Below are 23,591 nucleotides of genomic sequence, written 5' to 3'. Positions count from 1 at the left end.
TTCTGAGCACCTTGGCTGCTCCGATATATCTGATGGCATCTGTAAACTCAAGAGCAATGGTAACGGATTATATCCTATTTATCAAATTAAGCTGTTAATTAAAAATTTACACACGGACAGCCGTATATTATGTCCAACCGCAGGGCGGACACGCTATACATCAAAAAGCGGCCAAGTGCGAGTCGGACTGGCCCATGAAGGGTTCCGCATTTAGGCGATTTATCACGTATTAAAAAAAACTACTTACTAGATCTCGTTCAAACCAATTTTCGGTGGAAGTTTACACGGTAATGTACATCATATATTTTTTTTAGTTTTATCATTCTGTTATTTTAGAAGTTACAGGGGGGGGGGACACATTTTACCACTTTGGAAGTGTCCCTCGCGCAAAATATTCAGTTTAGAAAAAAATGATATTAGAAACTTCAATATCATTTTTGAAGACCTATCCATAGATACCCCACACGTATAGGTTTGATGAAAAAAAAAATTTTGAGTTTCAGTTCTAAGTATAGGGAACCCCAAAAATTTATTGTTTTTTTTTCTATTTTTGTATGAAAATCTTAATGCGGTTCACAGAATACATCTACTTACCAAGTTTCAACAGTATAGTTCTTATAGTTTCGGAGAAAAGTGACTGTGACATACACGGACAGACGGACAGACAGACAGACAGACATGACGAATCTATAAGGGTTCCGTTTTTTGCCATTTGGCTACGGAACCCTAAAAATGATTTGCGTTTATATATGTGCGCGGCACGTCTGTACACGCGTCATTGAGTTTCTGACGGAATCCTGACATGCTCTCAGTAGAGCGACTTACGCACACATTCATGTCGCGGCCTGTCGCGGGCGAGGTAATCCGAATCGGGGCGGGGCTGTGCGTGTCCGTTCTGTATGATAATACTATTACTTATTCTGTGGTCCAACAAGAGATCCTACAGTTTTTTGTTACCTATCGTTGACAGTTGACACCTCATGGCCGTCCTTGTCTAATCTAAGCCCGGAACGCATTCTGATTTAATGTTTTGATACTGTGTTGATAGTTATTGCATGTTATTTAACATCGATTCGTTTCGGTTTAGGCAGTAGGCACAATGCTTTCGTATGACTTTTGAAATTGTGTGTGTGTGTGCGTGCGTGCGTGCGTGCGTGTGTGTGTGTGTGTGTGTATCGAGCCTGAATCAACAAAAAGATACCTTTAGCCCGATTCAGATTTAACAACATGTTACGGTTTAGATATCATTTTGATACGACCTTGAAGATCGCTCACGCTGTTTGGTGCATGAAATGTAGTGAAAGTCGTGCGTGACAATCACTAACCTCGTAAGGCCCACCATACAAAGTTTCCCTATTTTTAATTTGAACCTTGTGGTATAGAGATAAGGGGGACTTTCGTTTGTTTTAGAAAACAACGAAACAAAAGAAATGCTACCTTAAGTATGTAGTTTTTGTAAGGTTCGAATTAGATTGAAACAGAGTGTACATTGTAATGCACATTGGGCCTAACGAGGTTAAGACGATCGTTAAGGTCGTATCGAAACCTGTTCAAAACCACAACATATTTCTAAATTGGAATCGACTTCCATATTTTTGTTTTATATCTAATGTGACTTACTGCTTTTTACAATAATCGTATCATGGGGTCAATGAACTGTTAAAGATAAAGATAAAGATAAGATAAAAGATAGTTTATTCAAGTAGGCATAATTACAATGCGCTTATGAACGTCAAATAAAGCTAGGTAGACCGGCTCCAACCCTACACCTCTGCCCCGAGAAGATTTAAATCCCCCCTCAATTGGAGGAGGGTATCCCAATATGGGACCGGCAACAAACTCGGCGGGACACATCTTTTCAAAAATAATTACATCTTATAATTAACATGCATTACGAGAAAATAAGGGAAAAAATACAATTTAAATTACTATAGAATTCATGCAATTATACACATAAGGTGTAATAGAAATTTGATTTAGAAAATATACATATGTACATGGAATCATACAAAATCGTAGCTCTTTCAGAAAACATATCAAATTCTTACAAAAGGAAAAGAAAATAAAGTTAGGTATTAAAAGAAATGGGAAAACATATTATATAAATCTGATTGATTATTATTAATTACCAACATATAATATTTGATGTGCTTTCCTGTTTACCTGAGCTGTGTCACCTACGTATAACTCTATACATAATACAATGTTTTTAATTGCTACTACTTTTTATTAGTTAGTTGGAATAGGAAACCTTTTGGCACGCCGCGCAAATAATGCGTAGTAATATAAGTAGTCATACTCAGTAGGTAGGTACAGTAGCCATCAGATATATCGGAGCGGCCAAGGTGTTCACAATATCTGAACACGCACTCTAACTCCCTGACAATAGAGGCGTGTTCAGATATTTGTGACGGCGACTATACCTACATGTTGTAACTACTTAATACCTAAACATAACTCAAACAAACGCACAGAATAAGAATAATATTTATTTAAAAGAACAAACCTTTTATTAACAATACATAATTTACCTATTAACTTGTCATAAAATGTGCCTATTATACGCCCGCATGTGCATACTATAAGTATAATGTGACATCCCCAACACCAGAGGGGTTGTAAGTGCGTTGCCGGATTTAAGGGAGTACGCTCTTTTATTGAAGGTCGTATTGGTCTGGAAATACCGCAGGCGACAGTTCATTCCACAGTTTTCTACTGACAAACCTGGCTTGCCAGACAATATTTTAATTATTTTCGGTTCACGCGACACAGGAAGGTTTTACTCCGCGAGTAAATAACTGAAACTCAATTAACTCTCAATTATCTCGAACAAAGACAAGCAAAAAACAACTTTGTAAGCTTCCGGCAGAGTTCAGAGTTGAATGGAAACATTCATGAAATATATACCTATATCCTTGCGGTGGCAGATAATTAATATGTTTGTGTAACGGTTTGACGAGTGCGGAAATGGGAAACACTGTATAGAAAAATATGTAAAACCACAATATGAAATTTCGGCGATTTGACAATGTACCTACGGATATGGCGGTGTGGGATATCCCAAACGAAATTAGGTTACCAAAATTATATGAGAAAGATAGGTACCTACTACTACCCGCTAAAAACTATAGCTACAACCACATTCTAGAAATGTCGGCGTCCATTTGATAGTTATAAATGTAATGTAACCAAACTTGATATTTCTGCAAATTTTAGTTAAGAAGTTCCTTAAACCTTCTATCTTGCGGCTGTAGCACGGTCGCATTTTTATCGCTTGTCACCATGCCTGTCACGTTCTTACAAGTGTGTAAGTGCGAAAGTGACGGACATACTCGTAGTGAAAGGCGATAAAAATGGAACCGTGCTGCGCTCGCAGATCAAGGGGCCTAGCCAAGATGACAATCATTGATAGAAAAAGCCAATCGAAACTTGGGTAGATAATATATGGAAATAGTTACGTCACTTTTGGTAGCATCTGTCACCTACATTTTATGTTTCCTTTTGTTTTGTCGATGTACCACAAAACGGTATTATACTGTATTTAATAGTAGATTGTTAACCAAGGGTGGTATTGTCATCTTTGCAAGGCCCTCGGCTGATCTGATGTTGAGTCGGAAGGTTCCGACAAATTCATTGATTCCAGCTAGGATTCGAACTCACTACCTCCGATTTGAAAGCCGCAAACCTTTTCGCTCGGCTACTAGCGCTCAAAATTTCCATAACTTTTTTAATTAATAAAAACATAATAATTACTCTTCCACTTCACAGACACCAGGATCTCCAACCTTTATCGCGTCAGTACACCACACCAGCACCAAAATCCAGTATGTCCGAGAATGCATCACGAAACATTCAAACGAACGCAAAACAAAACACTTGAAGGATTTTAATTAAAAAACACTGGCCACTAAGAATTAAAAAAAAACCGTAACCCACTGGTTAATAATTTTAAAAAGTATAAACCACTGCACTGGTCACTGGCTGGTAATAAAATGGCAGTGGCCTCAATGTCGATAAGTTCGTATCACTTCCTCTGCCACAGATCCACCTAGGTTTTCAAATGTAACGTTCCCACAGTTTCGTTTTAGGTCAACTATAAATAACTCAGCGAGAAAAAGGCGGGAAGTTTGAAAATAGAAGGAAATTTTAAATTCGCGCCTTATCTAAAGTCTGTTCGGAAAGAGAAGAGTCGTGGAATGTATTGGGCCCCATACATTCCACGACTCTTCTCTTTCCGCACAGACTCTACTTACATACTTATTTGGCAGGCAAAAGATGGACCAAGCTTTACTTTGCATGGCATTCGCAATGACAAAATGTATAATTAATGTCAAATTTCTATGAAAATATTTTGTAACGACACTTCCACACTTTGTTCTGTAAAAGTCGGCGCCGTTAGCTTAGATGGACTTTATTTAATAAACTCTATTGTATACCCAAATACGAATTATGTTTTTACGATTGTGTCCGGCGGAACGCAGTTAATACAATACTGAACGCACGGCGATCGCGCGAATTAATACGACTTTAGCTACAGGATGTTTGCATATATTCATTGAACAATAGTGCCGATTTCGATCTGTTTGGCTTGAGTTTTCAGTCTGTTCCCAAGTCTACTTAACAAATATTATAGCCAACTTTGATGACATCATGAATGAGATTCTTATGTAATTTGGATATTTAAGTATTGCAATACAGCGAGGAAATGCTGCCAGCATTTACGGCAGCATGCCGCAGGAGTATATTTAGTTTTTAGTTATTTACTTTAAGATTAGTTTTACTTATTTTTATAGGTTAATGTTTTTGTATGCTTACTGAAAATAAAGTTACCTCAATGTTAAAAAATTATAATTGGGGATTCGGATATTGGATATCGTCAAATCTGTACGAAAAAAAAGGAGGTAGAATGAAAATAAAACCAGCTCTTGCTCTTACATTTGGCATGTCGGCCTGTCGGGCCATGCTCAGTGTAGGGTTCCGTAGTTACCCGTCCACCATAGGCATATATAATTAAAAATATTATTTTCTCCAATATGCTCGGAAATGTTCACCTTATTGTAACAAAAATAGTACGGGAAGTTCTACGTTATTGTCAAACTCTAATTTAAAAAAATCAAACTATCGCTGTCCTGTTCTAGCGGACGGGAATGAAAAAAACACTACAGTAATAACTTATTACTGTAGTGTTTTTTACTTTTTTTAAATAAAAAACGCAAACAGCCAATTATTATAGCCGCGAGCCGCGTCTACACGACCCGATCAGCTATCATTTCAAGCTATATGATAGAGTGAGATAGTAAGATAAACGACCTTACTTGTCTCGTTCTTACAAGACCGTTGTGCTCGTGTATGATCGTGAGAATACTGCTTAATAAAATCAAAGATTATTTTTATATTTTTTTAAGGATCTCATCCGTGTACATAAAGTTTATATAGTTTGTCAAAGGACTTTCTCATTTCAAACATAGACAGAGAGAATCATACTATATTTGTCTTACACTAGTACTAGCACCCAAAAGAAAAGGATGGGTATAGTTTTCCTGGTTCTTACTGACTGACAAATTGGTTTGACTAACTATTACACACAATTATATTGAATGAACGAATATTGAATGGTACTGAATGGCAGAATAAGTTTGTGCCCTAAACTTTTAAAAAATAATTTTAGAGGGAAATTGTTTTTGACATTTTTGATGTGAAGGTTCGATTTGAGTGATGCTTGATGCTTAAATAATTATTATTTTACCTTATTTCCTCGCATGTTTGGAGAAAAGCACTATATATGCCTCGGCAGGAATAGCAATTCGTGGATTCGTCTTCTTTGTCGGACTCCGCTTCGCGTCGTCCGACAAAATCGAAACTCATCCACGAATTGCCCTTTCCCGGCCTCTGCAATAATGTACTATTAAATTGTATGGAACCACGTAAATAACAGTAAATAGGTAGGGAAAAGTAACGTAAATGGTATAATTTAGTATTCATTGGACGCTAAACTTGTCGTTCGAATATAGAATGAGCATTAAGCTTGGACACTTTTTTATGACTTGCTTAAATTGACACACGGCCCGATTCGAACTTTAAGATACATAAGTACGTCAAAATAAATATTACGGCTATATCGTATCATATGGATTCATGGATTATCGTATCAGATGTCAAAAGTGGCGTTTCTTCAGACAAAAACGTCTCTTTTGACACTGACATATCTACTTAATCCATATTGTATCTAGCCGTAATATTGGACTTATTTTAAAGTTCGAATCGGGCAAACACTCGTATAAAGAATAACCCAACGCATTTTGCATTCAGAAGCTTGCAGTAAAATTGAAGTCAACTGCAGTTACGTGTATCAACGATTATGTTTATCGATATAGATGCGTCAACATTGGCTTTAGCGGCGAAACCAAAAGAAGGTACACCTAACAGCTTTGAATGATTCACGGTTAGTTTCACTAGACTTATATCGAACGACAATTAACTTTATACCGCTATCTTCAGTTACCCGTAAACAAGATGCGTAACATGCGTCGAAATATCGGGAGCTCGAAAACAATTAATACAAAAGGTTATCACGGTTCATATCCCGGTCGACATAAGTAAGTCAAGTTCAATCAATCTTTGGGTAATATGGCTCCATCGATACTGTCGATGATTTCGCCAACGTCAAAGTGGATCCCACGTGGGATCGAATTAATATTATTTGTAATAAAATTCAGCCAGTGTACGGTATAAAAGTATAAAATTATGGCCTCTAGGGCTCTAGCCAGCCACGGTTAGAGGTAGAAATACCAAAATAAATGCTCTAGAGCACGACGTTGTTCGGTAGTTGGGTTCTCAGTTCTTGTAAGGCGATAGCTGGACTTTACAAGAACCCGCGTGGGCTACCCGGCGTTGACGCCAGAATGGTGGTTAAACGCGTTTCATGATTATTTTTTCATTATCTGCACACTTCCACATTAGTTTACTGCATAATACGCTATCAATATTACACTTTAAACAATATTAATAAGCAAAAACAAAGAAATGAATCACGAGGCTATGTTACCAAAATGGCGGTCGACGAATAAGTCCGTAAGTCAAGTTATACCTTCCTCAATGTATAACGAGAGGGTCACCGAAATACATTAGACACGAAACACGACGAAATAACTCCATCTCACTTCTATTTATTGCAGCGTCCCTGTCGTCAGTTACTAAAAAATTAAAATGCCAATATTAACGGACGTCTCCTAATCTAACAAATCGTTTGTGTTTGTTAGAAATAGACAACATTAAATGGTTTGATATTAATCTCTTGATATATAATCATTTATTTACAAACAAGATATATACAGTGTATTACTAAAAGAAATTAAAAACTAGCTTAAATCTAAAATAGGCCCTTGAGGCATTGTACCAAGGATGCTGGCGACATTTCCTCGCTGTATCGCAATGCTGATATGTTGTGCGAGGTAGCCGCCAGCTCTTCGGTCACCAGTTACGTCAACCAGACGCTTCGCGATTTCTGCGAACAACTTATGCGCGCTGGGACCCCATGGACCTAGAGTTTCATTTAGATTTGTTAAGTTTTCTAAAAAATCAAGTACCTAAGTACTTAATTTAAAACAAGGCGTAGTTATAGCCCGACAAAAAATTGTAGAAAATAAAGAAGGGCGCCACTTCCTACGTAGCTGTCACATTTTTGACGTTTTCTTAATCATGGCAACAATTTAGTATGGAATTTTTCTAGTTCCATTTTATTTAATTTCTACTATTTTATGTCACACTATACGTTTAGTGAATTAGGTAAGTACTTAATTAATTTATATCTGTAAGTTACCTTATCTATCTTTTATTTTATTGTATCACACCCTCGCTGGTTTTATGATATCCGTTGAACTTATTAATATGGCGTGCGAACGACATTTTCTTTTATATTGTTATCATTTTACATTGCCAATTATGCAAAATATTATACCTCCTGAAGACAATATTGTAAAATATTTTATTATTACATATTTCAAACAATTTATTTTTTAAATTAAATTCTGTTTGGAATTTTTACTCTTATAAAGAAAATTATAATGAATCATACTCGCGGTTATTCGCACACAATATAGATATCAATAAAAAAAAATCTCTTTATTTACGTCTTTATTTAAGTCTTTGGTTACGTTTTTTTTTGTAGGTAAGTATATTATAGTTCGTGTTTTTTTTATTTTATTTCTAGATTTAATTCAAGTTTAATATAGTTTTTAATTGTAAGTTGTTCGAAATAAATTATTAATTAATACAATATATCCAACGTACGCGCAAAACCTAATAGCGAATTATTCGCACGTATTTCACTACTTTAAGAGGACTCACATAAATAAACTAGTATTTTATGGTACTGCAATTAAGTGTGCCGCATACTAACTTAAAGTAATAAAATGTCATACGCGAATAAAATATATTTAGGAAAATTTAAGTTGCTATTGGAAAATATACTTTAACGTCTGTGAGATACAGACTGTTTTACAAATTCATGTCACGTGCAAATGGATACAGCTAAACCATAATTGCAAATTACCTTTAACTTGCAATTATAATAAAACTACATTGAAGATCATTATGTAGGTTAGAAAGCAAAGTCATACTTACTGTCTTAATAGTTTTTACGCGGTATTTTAGTTTATTATTTGAAGTTTTTTACACCACTTTTGAAAATACATACTTAGTATTTATTTTTTTCTGCGTCTGGAAGAGATCGCTTTTAGTGAAAAGAGCACTCGCTTTCTTGATGTTTTATTTAAAACATAGTGGACTAGGTTATAAAGGCTTGAAGACCTTCATTCAAATTATTCAAAAAAAAACCGTCTCCCGAAAGGACGACCTATATTTTTTTAATTAAATAATAAGCCTAATATTTTTTTAGGTATACTTGCAACACAATATGTAAGCAATAATATTGCTAATTTACTTTAAAATGATTCCACATTACATTACCGTATATAGAACATCCTGTACAAATACACAATACGCATTATCGTAGTTAATTACAATTAAACCGTATAAAATTTATCCCAACGTTGTATACCTAATTATCACATATTACATACCACCGTCCACAATTCATTGACAACACTTCAACCTTATTGCAACTACATAAGCTCTATCAATGATCAGTTATAAGTGTTGTCCATACCATCCGCAAACCAAACCGGCGACCGAGATCATTTATATTGCCATCCCTTTCGCTCTCGCTTCAACTATGCAAGTGTGAATGAGAAGTATGACTCCGGTCGTCAGATTGGTTGGCGAATAGCATAATACAATAGTGTCAACAAAACGTCATATCGTAATAAGCATGTTATGGGAGATATGACATTTTGTAAGGAATACTACGATGAGGAAACTTGGACTTTGTGCTCTCTAGTGCATGTAGGTAATAATAAAATAGGAATTATTGAGTGTGTGAAGTTTTATTCTGGAAATCATGCCTTGAGGCGGGAATAAAGGGGTGAAATTTACTAAATACGTTTTTACTTCTGTTTCTGGATGAGATTAGCTCAGGACCGGGACAAGTGGCGTACTAGAAGAAAGGCCTATGCTCAGCAGTGGGCGATAAAGGGCTGATATGATGATGATACGGAAATGCTAATTCTATGCAGAAAAAGTCGCTGGCAGTAAAGTAATAAGTCTAAAGAAACCTCTCAACAATGTTTATAAGCTAGTTTTCCTATCATAGACCAAACACGTGATTTTCAGTCACGTTTCAGCAAACAGGAACAAACAATATCTAAAGTTACCTACGGGATGAAACTCGCGTCGTTCGAAATAACACTTTACGTTGTAGTAACAGAATTCAGAATCGTATGGGTTACTTACTTATGGGATGAAAACTCACGCGCCGATCAAAATAGCACTTTATGTTGTAGCAACAGAATTCAGAATCGTATGAAAGTTATTTATGAGATGAAACTCACGCGTCGGTCGAAACTTATTACACAAATACAATTAAAAGGATAAATATCCTTGTTTCCTAGCTTATTACATATTCCTAGCTTATTATTTTATATTACATATGGTATAAAAAATAGAGTTAATAAAATAGTAAATAAATTACTCGTTGATAAGGTTAACATCCTCTTGTAATTTTCCATATGCTATTGTTATTTATTTAACTTACATGTAAAGTAAGTACCTATGCTTTATTTAATTACATACTTTATTATTTAACTTACTTTTTACACGCTTATCAAAAAAAAAATTATTATTACGCTTATTTTTATTTTTAAAATGGTTTAAGTTTCCCAAATGGGCAAAAGTCTTTTAAATTTTGTAAACACATTTTATATAGGTACCTAAAATAATAATTAAAAATGACATATTATTCAAATAGCTATGAATATACATATACATAATTATACATATGCCATGATAGTTTAAAAAAAATCTACTAGTGGACCAATCTACTTTAAGACTCGACTCAGTTTTTCAGACTCTTATTTTAATTAAGTCAAAACTCGAAAGCTTTTCAATTTATGAAGAACAAAGAAGTTTGAGTGTTTTTCAGAGAACTCTCACTTTTTACAAAAAAATATGCATTATTTTCGTGTAAAATTCATGGGTTAGGAACCTACACCATACAATACCTAACGCTTTTGTTCTTTACTGCTGCTAGTATTTAAATAAAACCTACAAAATTGTTGACTTGAGTCTTATTCAGAGGCTCGATCCCTTTTGAGTTGCACTCAAAAAAGACTCAATATTTTTTTTTACTCGGGACTCGAGTCGAGTTTTTTTTTAATTTAGACACAAATAACTCGAGATCCTACCTGCTGGTATAGTTCAAACCTCGGCCCGTAACAAATGAAATTCTAAATAAAAACCACAGCGGCGGGCAATAAAGACAGTCGTGTTTTTTTAATTTTCTTAAAGGGTAATTTGTACAAATGGCGGCGCTGAAAGGGTGCAGAATCAGAAGCTTTGTCTTTATGTCCGTCTGTAGCCCCGGAGGTCATAAACTGGTGCCAATACCCTAGGACAAGGTTCTTGTAACCAATTTAAGTTATGAGAGGGAGCGTTTTTGTTGAATATACAGATAACATCAATGAATAACATGTATAAGTAATAAATCGTTACTCATAGACTATTAATATTTTTTTATCCATTATTCACCAGAACCCCTAGTGTAAATTTCATTCGATAGCGTCACGAGCGTTCGCGTTTGCGTTGTCTATTTTTGTATGGGTATTTGAACAGCGCGCCAAGCGGGACATTTTGAAAACTCAAAATCCCATACAAAATGAACCTTAACACAAACGTGTACGTCACTTCACGCTATCGAATTAATCACAAGGAGTACAGAGTATATATAATTAGTACATTTGTTGCCAACCCCCTCATTTTTGGCGTTTCTTCGGCTGCTATCTAACAAAGCCCGGGCTCTGCCTAGGCCAAAGCGAAAGAAAATAAGCAGAAAGTATGTAGATAATCCATTGTCAACCACTAAAGTATTGCCCCTCATTAATCCCGGCGTACTTATATCAGAACAAATTCAATTGGAGTTTTAAACTCTTCGGCCCGGTACAGACGGACTGCAACCCGACTGCAACTTGTATGGGAACTGCACGCCGACGTTGCAGTTATCATGCGGTCGGCGTGAGGTTCCCATACAAATTGCAGTCGGTTTGCAGTCCGTCTGTGTCGTCCGTTACAGAAGTATAGTTCTAAATTCAAAAGCATTAAAATTCCAGGGTCTTACGAGGTTACATTTTTTTTTACTGTAAATCTAAAGCAGATTTTTTCACCCCGCTCTCGCACTCGTTTTGACCCACACGGAAACATTGTATCAGTGAGCGAAATACACCACGAGCGGGAATTGTTTACATTAATTAGGCAGTTAATAAATTAAGTATCGAGCGTTAAAGCTTAAGAGTATAGGAGCGTCGATTTCGACTTTATTGAACTGTATTACAGCCATATTCGAACTTTAAGATACGTCAAATATTAAATATAGAAACGACATGACACTGACATATCAGATCCATATCCTTTCTATATTTAATATTTGACGTATCTTAAAGTTCGAATATGGCTGTGAATGACTCACCGCGGTTTAACAGTAGATACATCCACTAGAGTTAGACCATGCATGTGTAATTTTAAACGTTAAATTTCAAGAAATTATGATGTTTAAATAACACTGGCACAGTCTGTGCTATCAAAATCGCTGGCAACTTAGCTTGGTCTAGCTCTTGTACTTGTAGTAGTATTCTTCCAATTGTGTGTTGTTTGACTTGTTTGTGGATCTGAAGGTACCTATGCTGTTATTATTATGTTGTTTAATAAATATCTTATTTCTTCAAATTTAACTAGTACATGCCTACCCACTAGGCTAGTTCTTTCTAGTTACGCTAGCTTTGAAAAATATGGCACACAAAGAAAAGAGAATTTTGATTTATTTTTCAGAAAGGCAGTGCCTTCTTTCTAAACCACACTATAAATAAACTCTTACGCCAATGAAGCAAACTTAATTAGAATTATGACTTTTGTCAGGCTATAGTAGTAATTAAAAAAAGCATTCGTCCTTTTCTAATGCCAATTACTAAAAGAGACGGATGCTATTTGTGCATTTTTAATAAACGCTTTGATAACGTAAGTACAATGCCCCTAGCGTTGTATACAACGCTTCCGCTTGCCGTAGCCTCTCTGCCCTACACCGTGACGTCACGAGCAATTGTTAACTTTAATGAAGTGAATTAATTAACGATCATCATTAACGTGCCGTGTGTCATTAATGAGCAGCTTTATTTGTAGGTAATTATGTACTTAAGAGGAAAATGGCGCACCGGATTTTTTGAAAAATATAAAAATCATAAATAAAAATGTCATCATCCTCCTCCTTGAGTCGAACCAAGTTGACTCTGCATGGTATCTTCAAACACAAATTGTGGCAAAGTCATCATTAATGTTAAATTTCTATGAACATGTGACGATACAATACAAATTCTCTTAACAAGTTGCACGACCTCAGAATAAATGTAGGTACATGGAAACACACATAATACGTCAAGACAGAGGTAAACAACAGGCCTTATCGCTAAAGAGCAATCTCTTCAAGACCACCTTTAGGTTTATAATGACACTCCCCCACTTTGTTCCGTTCAAGTCAGTGCACAGTTAGATTAGACGGACTATCAGATAATTGAGGAATTTCAGGACGCGAAGGCCGCTCGAATGGGGACAGAGAACAATCGTGCATAAAAATGAGCTGTGACTGCAAAATGTGACGATTCCAGCCAAAAGATGCCGTTAAAATGTCGATAAAGACGATTTCTAATTGTTTCCTTATGGGTGAATGGCTTTATTGACATTTGCTTGAGAACGGTAATAGAATAAATTGGAAATGTTTTCCTGCTGAGTCAACCGGGACGACGGGGATACATATTTAAATTGATATTATGGAATGCAATAAGATCCCATAATGCATACATTGCGCCATAATCAAGTACTGTATTGAGTACCTACCCATAAGATAGGTATTCGAAGATAATTGCTAAATTTATTGGTGATTTTGTTATGCCTTACCATACTCCGAGGGGTGAATATGTTGATCATACTGAACTAATTTTACCATGGAGCAGACCCTATTTTTACAATCGCGAAATAAAGTCCTGCTGTCCCATAGAAAACAAGGTTAACTGGACGAGATTCGCCTTTGTACGATTGATGTGTGTTTTTTCATGTTTTATGTTTATTTTTGTACAATAAACTGTTTTACTACTACTACTACTAAAACATCAATGGTCATATGACTCGCCGGTGTATGAGACATCAGACTTTTTTTGCGTTTTTGGGGTAGGTTCCATACGAAAGTTGTTCAGTATGACTTACATATTCACCCCTCTGAGTATGGTCAGACTTACCTATACAGAGTGAAAATTTAACCACCAGCCATACTCTGCGTACTTAGTGACTATATAGGTCTGAACAACTTTTATTATGGGAACAATGACGAAATCGCGAAAAAAAATTCATACGTTCCGGCTGATGTGATGCCGCTAATTTCTATGGGACAGACAAATTTTTTTACGCGATTTCGTCTTTGGTCTTATAATAAAATCTGTTCAGTATGACCTGTAAAGTCACTAGCGGTAAACCTAAATACCTAAAATATTCTTTTTCTACTCCAGCACTCAAATGTGTCAATTAAATGACTGACAGTGATATCTAAAGCAATGTCATTTGAATGCTTTGTCTATAGGCTCATAAGATGACTGCTAGCAGTCATCTTATGAGTATAATACAACTGCTTTATTTTTTTTAAAGATACAAGTTCCGATCATATTGATTGAAAGAGGTATGTTTTCATTTACAATAATAACTCTTTTTTTTTTTTAAATAAGAACTCTTTTTTTTTAAATAATAACTCTTTTTTTTTTAAATAATAACTCAATTTTTTTTAAATAACAACTCTTTTTTTTTAATAATCTCTTTTTTTTTTAATAATCTCTTTTTTTTTTTTTTTTTTTTTTTTTTTTTTTTTTTTTTTTTTTTTTTTTTTTGTTGCTGCAGCTGTCATAGAAAAAGTAATGTATGCAACAGCTCATAATTGGTTCTTAAAATTCTCGGGTCTTTTTTTACAAAACTCGACTACGTCTCGTTTTGTAACTTCGACCCTTGAATTTTAAGAACCCTTATTATATCACTGTTGCATAAACTACTATTTTCTACTCCAGCACTTAAATGTGTCAATTAAATGACTGACAGTGATATCTAAAGCAATGTCATTTGAATGCTTTGTCTATAGGCTCATAAGATGACTGCTAGCAGTCATCTTATGAGTATAATACAACTGCTTTATTTTTTTTAAAGATACAAGTTCCGATCATCTTGATTGAAAGAGGTATGTTTTCATTTACAATAATAACTCTTTTTTTTTTTAAATAATAACTCAATTTTTTTTAAATAATAACTCTTTTTTTTTAATAATAACTCTTTTTTTTTTAATAATAACTCTTTTTTTTTAATAATAACTCTTTTTTTTTTAATAATAACTTTTTTTTTTTTTTTTTGCTGCAGCTGTCATAGAAAAAGTAATGTATGCAACAGCTCATAATTGGTTCTTAAAATTCTCGGGTCTTTTTTTACAAAACTCGACTACGTCTCGTTTTGTAACTTCGACCCTTGAATTTTAAGAACCCTTATTATATCACTGTTGCATAAACTACTATATTAAGATCATGGTATAATAATATACTCCGACTGGTACTCTCTTCCGAGATTCGCGAATGACCTAACTGGCACTTGCCTACGTCATCATGCTGTTTACAGGTTCTCAAACTTTAAAATGTGGGAGAATTTTAACCAACAGTGAAAATTATTTTAACGGCATTAATTTTAAGTTATTCATGTAGAAACATAGTAAAATAAAACAAATCTATACTGCACTTTTCACTCCTACTCTTACAGTTCCGAATAGAGCAGCCAACCATTTTCGTAACAAAACATTAATTACGAAGCTTACGACGTGAAAAGTTTGGAAAACACTGCGACTGCTGACACTGAGCGAGAAGGAAATAACAATTAACACGCGTTCGACAAGGACGGTCGGTCAGGGACAAAATGGCGGATTGTCAAATGTGACAGCGCTATCCTGTGTTGCCAGTAGTGTAAACAGAATTACCCGAACGTCTGAAATTTCTTTCGTGAATCGGAAGATATTGCTAACGAATAATTAAAAATGACGTGTTATTGTAAAATTTAAGATAAAATACATATAAATGAAAATTATTAAATTATAAAGAAATAAATTAACTTATTAACCATAGATATAATGTACCCATGTAACATGTTATGTTGAAATAAAGTGGCAATGTTATTGTGACGTAGGCAAGTGACACTCTGGGAAGAGAAGACCATGTTTTATTAGACCATGATTAAGATGATTGTGAACAAACTAATAAACAAACTTATAAATAAAATAAAACAATAATAACAAACTAAAATCCTGCTGTAACATTGTGAGCAATGTTATATTTGCCACAAATTGCTGTTATGAAATGCCTGACTAAATCATTGTTAGGTAATGGATAACAAATTGTAAATTAGAGAATGATTTGATTTGATTTATAGGTAGGTACATGGTATTTTGCACGTCTCAATTTTAGGATTGAAGTATTAGAATTAGAATTAGAATTGTTTATTGCACTCATATTAGTATACAGATCTTAAAAACTACTTAGTACAGTTCCACATGAACCCTGTAAGGGTATAGCAATATACTTAACACTAACTTATGAGATAACATGCATCATAGGCTTAAGCCAAGTTTTATAGTCGTAGAGGCTATTTTGTGCGATTATTGAAATTAATAATTATTTCGATAGGTATTTAGGCTTGCTTGTACCACGTACGGGTAAACGCCGAATACAGATTAATGTTGTTAAAATTTTCGGACTTTACACAAAAGTCTTGGGTAATACTAGTTATACCAGGGTAAACTTGAGTTTAATTAGGCAACATTCTAACTATTATATTACCCGTAATACATAAGTACCTACATTAAAATCAATAGGGAAGCGATCTCATAGAGAACATCCCGAGCAAAGGTTATCGCTCTTATCAACGCGACAGGACGTTAATGTCGCTATTGCAAAAAGGGCTTTATACTTAAATCACCAATAATCAACTTTATCTCATTGTCATACGGCTTAGAATCGGTTAATAAAGGGCCAGGAAGCTCAAAGACGTATTCTGGTTGCGTGATAAAGCTTATTTACAATGGAATTATACGTGTAATTTGTATTTGGTTTTTGACATTTTAACTTGGCATTATAAAATAGGAACTGACAGACAAGTGGACAATGAGTGAAACTGATATTAAAAATAAAATACAGTAAATATAAAATAAATATTGTAAGACATTTTTACACAGGACGACCTAGGTAGCTAAAAGCCAAACTCCTAAGCCCTAGCTGACTTTGCTATCCTTGGTTTAAAAATTATGGATAAACTTGGTTTAAAGACTTAGGTATTGAATGTAGTGTATAAGTACTTACTTGGTCGTCATCAAGCAAGTCCCATCAGCTCTGCACTCTCCGCAACCATGTTGTTTTTCTTGGCACACTCTGCTATTCTTCTTTACAAGCGTTTTGTCACACGCACACACATTCGGTTTTACACACCGTCCGTTAACACAAGGCGGTTCGCACACTGGTTCACATTTACCTTTATTAAGTTTATATCCATGAGCACACACACTGTCTAATGTAGATTTAGAAGCACAATTTAAAGAGTCCACTCCCTCTGTACAGTTGACCGCACAATGCGTTGCGTTAAACGCTATATAACCATCTTTACACACACAAGTGTTATTCACTGAGCAAAATCCATTCACACATGGATGATCGCAAATAGGCGTTAGGCATTTGTCTTTAAACCGATATAAAGGCGCTGCGCACTTGCGAACGCAATTTAAAGAAGATTCTATCTCAAACCCTTCTGCACAGTTTACCGCGCAATGCGTTGCGTTGTAAGAAGTATAGTTTTCATTACACACACAAGTATTATTCACAGAGCAGAACCCATTTACACAGACATGATCGCATGTGGGTAGTAGGCATTTGTTTCTAGTATTAGGGTCGAGGTAGCGAGGCGCTGCGCATTGGCATACGTCGGGATCTGCGCAGGTGCCATTGGCGCAGCCCGTGCTGCAGACGGGTGCGCAGGAGTCGGTGCCGCCGGTGTAGACGTAGCCTTTACAGCACATTAGCTGGTTGGTTACTACGGTGTATTTCTGAAAAGGAAAGGTGTTTTAGGAAATACGAGTACATATTTGGATTTAAAAACCTAAGAACATGAACGACGGATAACTAAAAATGAGGAAAACGTTGTGGTGTATTCTGAAGCTTGCCACCAAGACAAACAACACTAGTAAGAGTGAAAAACGACCAAAAAAAGTATTGTAAGTGCTATCTTTACAGTGAAAATGGTGTAGGTAAGTTAAGTACAAACAAAGTATTAACTAAACCTCGTAGCTCGTGTAGAGAGTATATTTCTTCGACTTCATGTACTTTGTATTACTTATTTATGTTTGTACCATCACCCACACTCTTAACTGTACATCGGTGGACCTTATGCCTTCTTTAATAAGGTCCACCGATGTACAGAGTGCTGCTGTCTGTACCTGTGTGCGCGTCTGTTTGACGGTACATTTGTACCTTCGCCTATACTGTTAACTGTACATCGGTGGACCTTATGCCTTCTGTAATAAGGTCCACCAATGTACAGTGTGTCTGTACCTGTTTGCGCGTCTGTTTGACGGTACATTTCCTGGTGCCGCACCATTTTCCCGTCGGCACTAGTATCGTCTTCGGTCTCGTCTTCGTCACACTACAATTAAAAAAACATTACAGGGACATAGTTAAAAGGGAATTTATTCAATTTATCATGAAGACAGATAAATTAGGACGTTAACTCGTTGTAGCGCTACAAGTTATTTTTATCTCTTTCTGTACCTATACTTATGAGTATAACCTGTCCGATTTAGGGCCTAGGGCGACAAAGACTGTAAATCCTCCACTGACAATACCCCAGCAAAGAGTTAAATTCTACAGCCGGGGCGTTGCGGGAAGAAACCTCTAAAACCACACTTTGTACGACCATTTACGTTTCAGGGTGTGATGAATGCTTATCTTTGAAGCATTACATTACTTTTATAATTCTAACACAATTAAGGCCTTTTATACTCTTCTGTATCGCAGGATGTGCTAAATCCGTGGACTTCCGTCGCGGGTCGTCGTACAAGCTCACAGCGCGTACGCATTTAAATATGTACTTATTATCATATATGCTTAAATGCATATCGAAGAATCACCATTGTAAGGCTAATGCATGTTTAATGAGTAACTTTAGGGTTCCGCATCTAAAATGGTAACATTATTTTACTAATGCCCTCTTTTAATAATAGTTACCTATGAAAATTGTTTAAACCGAATCTAAAACGATAATCACTAATATTAAGTGAGCTACCGGAGTTTTAAAGCTTTAGGTACCATTTAACAATTATTAAATTATACAACGGGACTTAATCGCGTATCTAAGTTTTAAGATTTACCTCCGACGTTTCGAGGACGGCGTTGTCCCCGTGGTCTCGGAGAAGACTGGCTTAAGTTGACATCAGCATCGTCTAACCGCGCGAGTTTTTCAAACTACCCGCACTTGGTCTTGTTTACCCGCTTGAACGTTTTGCGCACTAGGGATGTCACTCTGTCGACACACAACACTAACGATATTCGATTTATCGACTGTCGATATTCGTTTACACTTACATTTACTAATGACTGGATTCCATGTGGATGAGATCTTGAAACCCTCGTCCCGATTGATTGATTCAAAGTAGCAGGGAGCCTAAGGTCACCGAAGGACGTTATTCCGTATCAGTCACCTGGCGTTTACAAAATTGATTGCAGTTGTGGTAGTGCCTATATCGGAGAAACAAAGCGCACAATAGCAGAAAGAGTTAAGGAACATATTGCAGCTGTCTAAAATCGTCAGGTGAACAAGTCTGCCGTGGCTGAGCATTTACTGGAGTCAGGACCAAACCACTGGATTGAGCTGCATAACCCTAAAATCCTGTCCACGGATCGTCATTTCTACAGCAGGAAAGTACGGGAAGCCATTGAAATCAAAAAACATAGTAATTTCAATCGGGACGAGGGTTTCAAGATCTCATCCACATGGAATCCAGTCATTAGTAAATGTAAGCGTAAACGAATATCGACAGTCGATAAATCGAATATCGTTAGTGTTGTGTGTCGACAGAGTGACATCCCTAGTGCGCAAAACGTTCAAGCGGATAAACAAGACCAAGTGCGGGTAGTTCGAAAAACTCGCGCGGTTAGACGATGCTGATGTCAACTTAAGCCAGTGTTCTCCGAGACCACGGGGACAACGCCGTCCTCGAAACGTCGGAGGTAAATCTTAAAACTTAGGTACGCGATTAAGTCCCGTTGTATAATTTAATAATGTGTAAAAATCGTGAAAGTTTAAATCAGTGTTACCATTTAACAATTGTTGCCCGGTGATAACAATACTTAAAAGTAAATAGTAGATACCTACCTAATACGCTATTTTACAAATTCGTTGAAAAAGTTGCTCTTTACGGTGCAGAAACTTAATGTTATTGACCTGTTGTTCTTGTATTTGACAAGAATCGCACCATTCGCGTTCTACACGACCGCAACGAAAATGAACATTTTTAAACTTTGAATCCAGCTCTTTCTCTACTAATTTGGCAAAATATGACCTACGGAACCCTCGGTGCGAGTCTGAGTCACTTTTTTTTTACATCTACGTGCATATCCTGACGACGTCACACGGCATAAGTATTAAGGTTACGTTCGGATGTCAACAGCAGTTGCGTTACTGTTGCGGTGTCAATTTCCTTGATAAAATTTATGACTTTCGACAACGCATTATTGCCGCGATTATGGCCCGATTCAAACTTTAAGATACGTCAGGTATGTCAGTGTCAAATGTGACGTTTCTTTAAACAAAAACGTCACTTTTGAAACTGATACGTCTAATCCATATCGTTTCTAGATCTATTACTTGACTTGACGTATCTTAAAGTTCGAATTGGGCCGTATGACTTTCACTCCGGCGACAACAACGATGCGGAAACAGTAATGCAGCTGCAGTCGGCATCTGAACGTTACCTACTTATAGCCTTAAGGATTTAGGACAACTTATAGATATAAACATTAATTACATCTAGTCGACGTTCAATGAACTACATAGAACCTTAGAAAAGATATTAGAAATTCTGATAATGTACCAACTACCAATCGGGTATAAAAGCTCAGTTTACAAATATTTTCCATATTCTTACGTAGTAAATAACTAACTAAAGCAGTCACACTTACATTAAAGATAAACAGTATACACGGGAAAATTTGCAGTATTATTACTGGAAAGTTTCGTAGGGGAGATGTACCTAAGATGAATTCACCTTTTCATATGAGTTGATTTAAAAACCATTGAAAACACAAAAAATGTTTTAGCTTAATATTTTCATGTATTTTCTTAAAGTTTATAGCTTCGAACAATTTCAATTATTAGTAAATTAGCCAATACTCACGTATGTTTCGACACACAAACGCCCTTCTGCGAAGCTTTTAAGCCATTAACAAGTCCAATTTCCAAACCAACCATAAATAAACAAAACACACACCACAACTTCATTTTAGAACACTTCACTATTTCGAACGCATTTAAATTTCGAATACTATCCGAACTCTAACGTACGAAATTTATCACTGACAGGTTTAAATTTCGAATTCTAACGTTCCTAATTTGAAAACTTTTAATGAAATGCCCGATTGACACCCTCTAGTTGTCACGACTGGTTCAAAATGGTGTGTCCACTATCTCTTAATGATATTTAAATGCACAAGTAGGCCTCATTAGTATTTCGAGCACGCGATTATAGTTCCTGTTCGTAAAGGCTTAAAATATTAAATGCGCTGTTTAAGTGCGCGTGATTTGTTTTATGCATGTCATTAGGATGGGTATTGAACAATTGAGCTTTTGTAGCAAATTATATGTCATTAATTTCAATTACCACAATTTAATTATGCAGAAAACTGCTATTATTTTTAGAGAATAGTGGACCACCGTGGGATTGATTTTGGTTTTTAGGGTTCCGTAGCCAAATGGCAAAAAACGGAACCCTTATAGATTCGTCATGTCTGTCTGTCTGTCCGTCTGTCTGTCCGTCCGTATGTCACAGCCACTTTTCTCCGAAACTATAAGAACTATACTGTTGAAACTTGGTAAGTAGATGTATTCTGTGAACCGCATTAAGATTTTCATACAAAAATAGAAAAAAAACAATAATTTTTTGGGGTTCCCCATACTTCGAACTGAAACTCAAAAATTTTTTTTTCATCAAACCCATACGTGTGGGGTATCTATGGATAGGTCTTCAAAAATGATGTTGAGGTTTCTAATATCATTTTTTTCTAAACTGAATAGTTTGCGCGAGAGACACTTCCAAAGTGGTAAAATGTGTGTCCCCCCCCCCTGTAACTTCTAAAATAAGAGAATGATAAAACTAACAAAAATATATGATGTACATTACCATGTAAACTTCCACCGAAAATTAGTTTGAACGAGATCTAGTAAGTAGTTTTTTTTTTATACGCCATAAATCGCCTAAATACGGAACCCTTCATGGGCGAGTCCGACTCGCACTTGGCCGCTTTTTAATACTTATAAACAAACTGTAAGTAAGACAAATACTGTTTTTCAATCGAGGCAATGTTAGGTATGCTGTGCAATGTAGAATAAAAAAAAATGCGTTTATTTCGGACAGAACCCATCAAATGTTTGTTTAAGTTTAGGTTATAAAATTATACAAAGTTTTTAATAGAAAATACAGACCAACCATATATACAATCAAATAGAAAATTAACTTATGTAGGCATGTTTATCATTATAGTTTTTTTTAATTAAAGAAATACTAGGCCTAAAGTAAGCTTTATAGTTTTTGATATTAAATTATCAAAGAAATCTACTTGCTGACCAAAGTAATTCGTACTAAACACTGTGCCTAATGTTAAAAAGTTTTTTTTATATAATATAATTAAATCTAAGCTTAAAAATAAATGATAATGTCCACTGTAAGTACTTACATTTCTTAATACCTTCGTTTACTAATCATTGAGGCGATTTTAACGAGCCTAAACTTAATGGGGTTGCATTGTTTTATCAAATAATCGTTATCGTTATGACCACCTTCGGTCTCCAATTCTCCACCATTCGATCATTTCAGTCAGTAGACAAACCCCCCTTTAAGCAACTAGGCCATATACCATCTTTAAAAAGTGAACTTAAAGATGCTACCTTCTTACCTCATCATGTTGTCATCTATAACCATCGATCCGTATCCAAAGTACGAGTCGTGTCTGATGCATCTTGCGTAAACGAGAGTGGGATTTCACTAAACTACTGTGTACGTATTAGAAAAGATAATGGTAACGTCGGCTACTTAAGTAAAAGCTACCTAGTAAAAACTAGTAAGTACTGAATAAATTACAGAAATGACAAAAGCTCATTTATCTTCATAATTTAACTATATCACAACTTAATACAACCACCGTTATAATATTTATATACACAGTAATCAATCATGCTATCTTATTTCGTTTGACAGCAACTATCTTGCAAACCTTTAAGAGCTATTCTTGATTGTTTCATCAACGTTTGCTGACTTGTTTTATGTCAGTTCGCCAGCCCTTTGTTAGTTCTATCGTGTTTTATCTACAGTTTCTATATGTGATATTATTGTTATGTCAAACTTCATGAGTTATTATGAAGTTGGTTAGATGTGTTGAGCGCCTGGAGTTTTTTTCATAGCAAAGTTCTCAAATACACCTAATAAAAGGTTGATAAGAGTTGCGTGGTGATTTTCTTGTAGCTAAGTATAAGCACTAGTCAGTAATCTAGTATAAGTAGGTATTTTATCATTACCTAAACAATTGAACATAAATTAGTAGATATAATAGATATTAGGAGGTATAGGTACGGATTAGAGAACTGGCTACCCTGGGATTTTTTAT

The 23,591-nt window shown here is 35.6% G+C and overlaps 1 protein-coding gene across 1 annotated transcript in view; it reads right to left on the bottom strand.

The window, feature by feature from the left end:
- The window catches only part of LOC134649725 (multiple epidermal growth factor-like domains protein 10), a 28,670-nt gene extending 7,309 nt beyond the window's left edge, over positions 1-21,361 (bottom strand). The window contains exons 1-3 of the mRNA XM_063504556.1: positions 21,110-21,361; positions 18,270-18,360; positions 17,028-17,764 (exon numbers count right to left, since the gene is read on the bottom strand). Coding sequence (XP_063360626.1) covers positions 17,028-17,764; positions 18,270-18,360; positions 21,110-21,213 — 932 coding nt within the window. The 5' untranslated portion in view covers positions 21,214-21,361. The remainder of the gene's footprint in view (positions 1-17,027; positions 17,765-18,269; positions 18,361-21,109) is intronic.
- Between the last annotated feature and the right edge of the window lie 2,230 nt (positions 21,362-23,591).

The sequence above is a fragment of the Cydia amplana genome, chromosome 7 (genome assembly GCF_948474715.1).
Source record: "Cydia amplana chromosome 7, ilCydAmpl1.1, whole genome shotgun sequence".
In the NCBI taxonomy this organism is placed as follows: domain Eukaryota; kingdom Metazoa; phylum Arthropoda; class Insecta; order Lepidoptera; family Tortricidae; genus Cydia; species Cydia amplana.
Note: the sequence above shows the minus strand (reverse complement) of the source record. Positions and strands in the feature narration are given on the sequence as shown.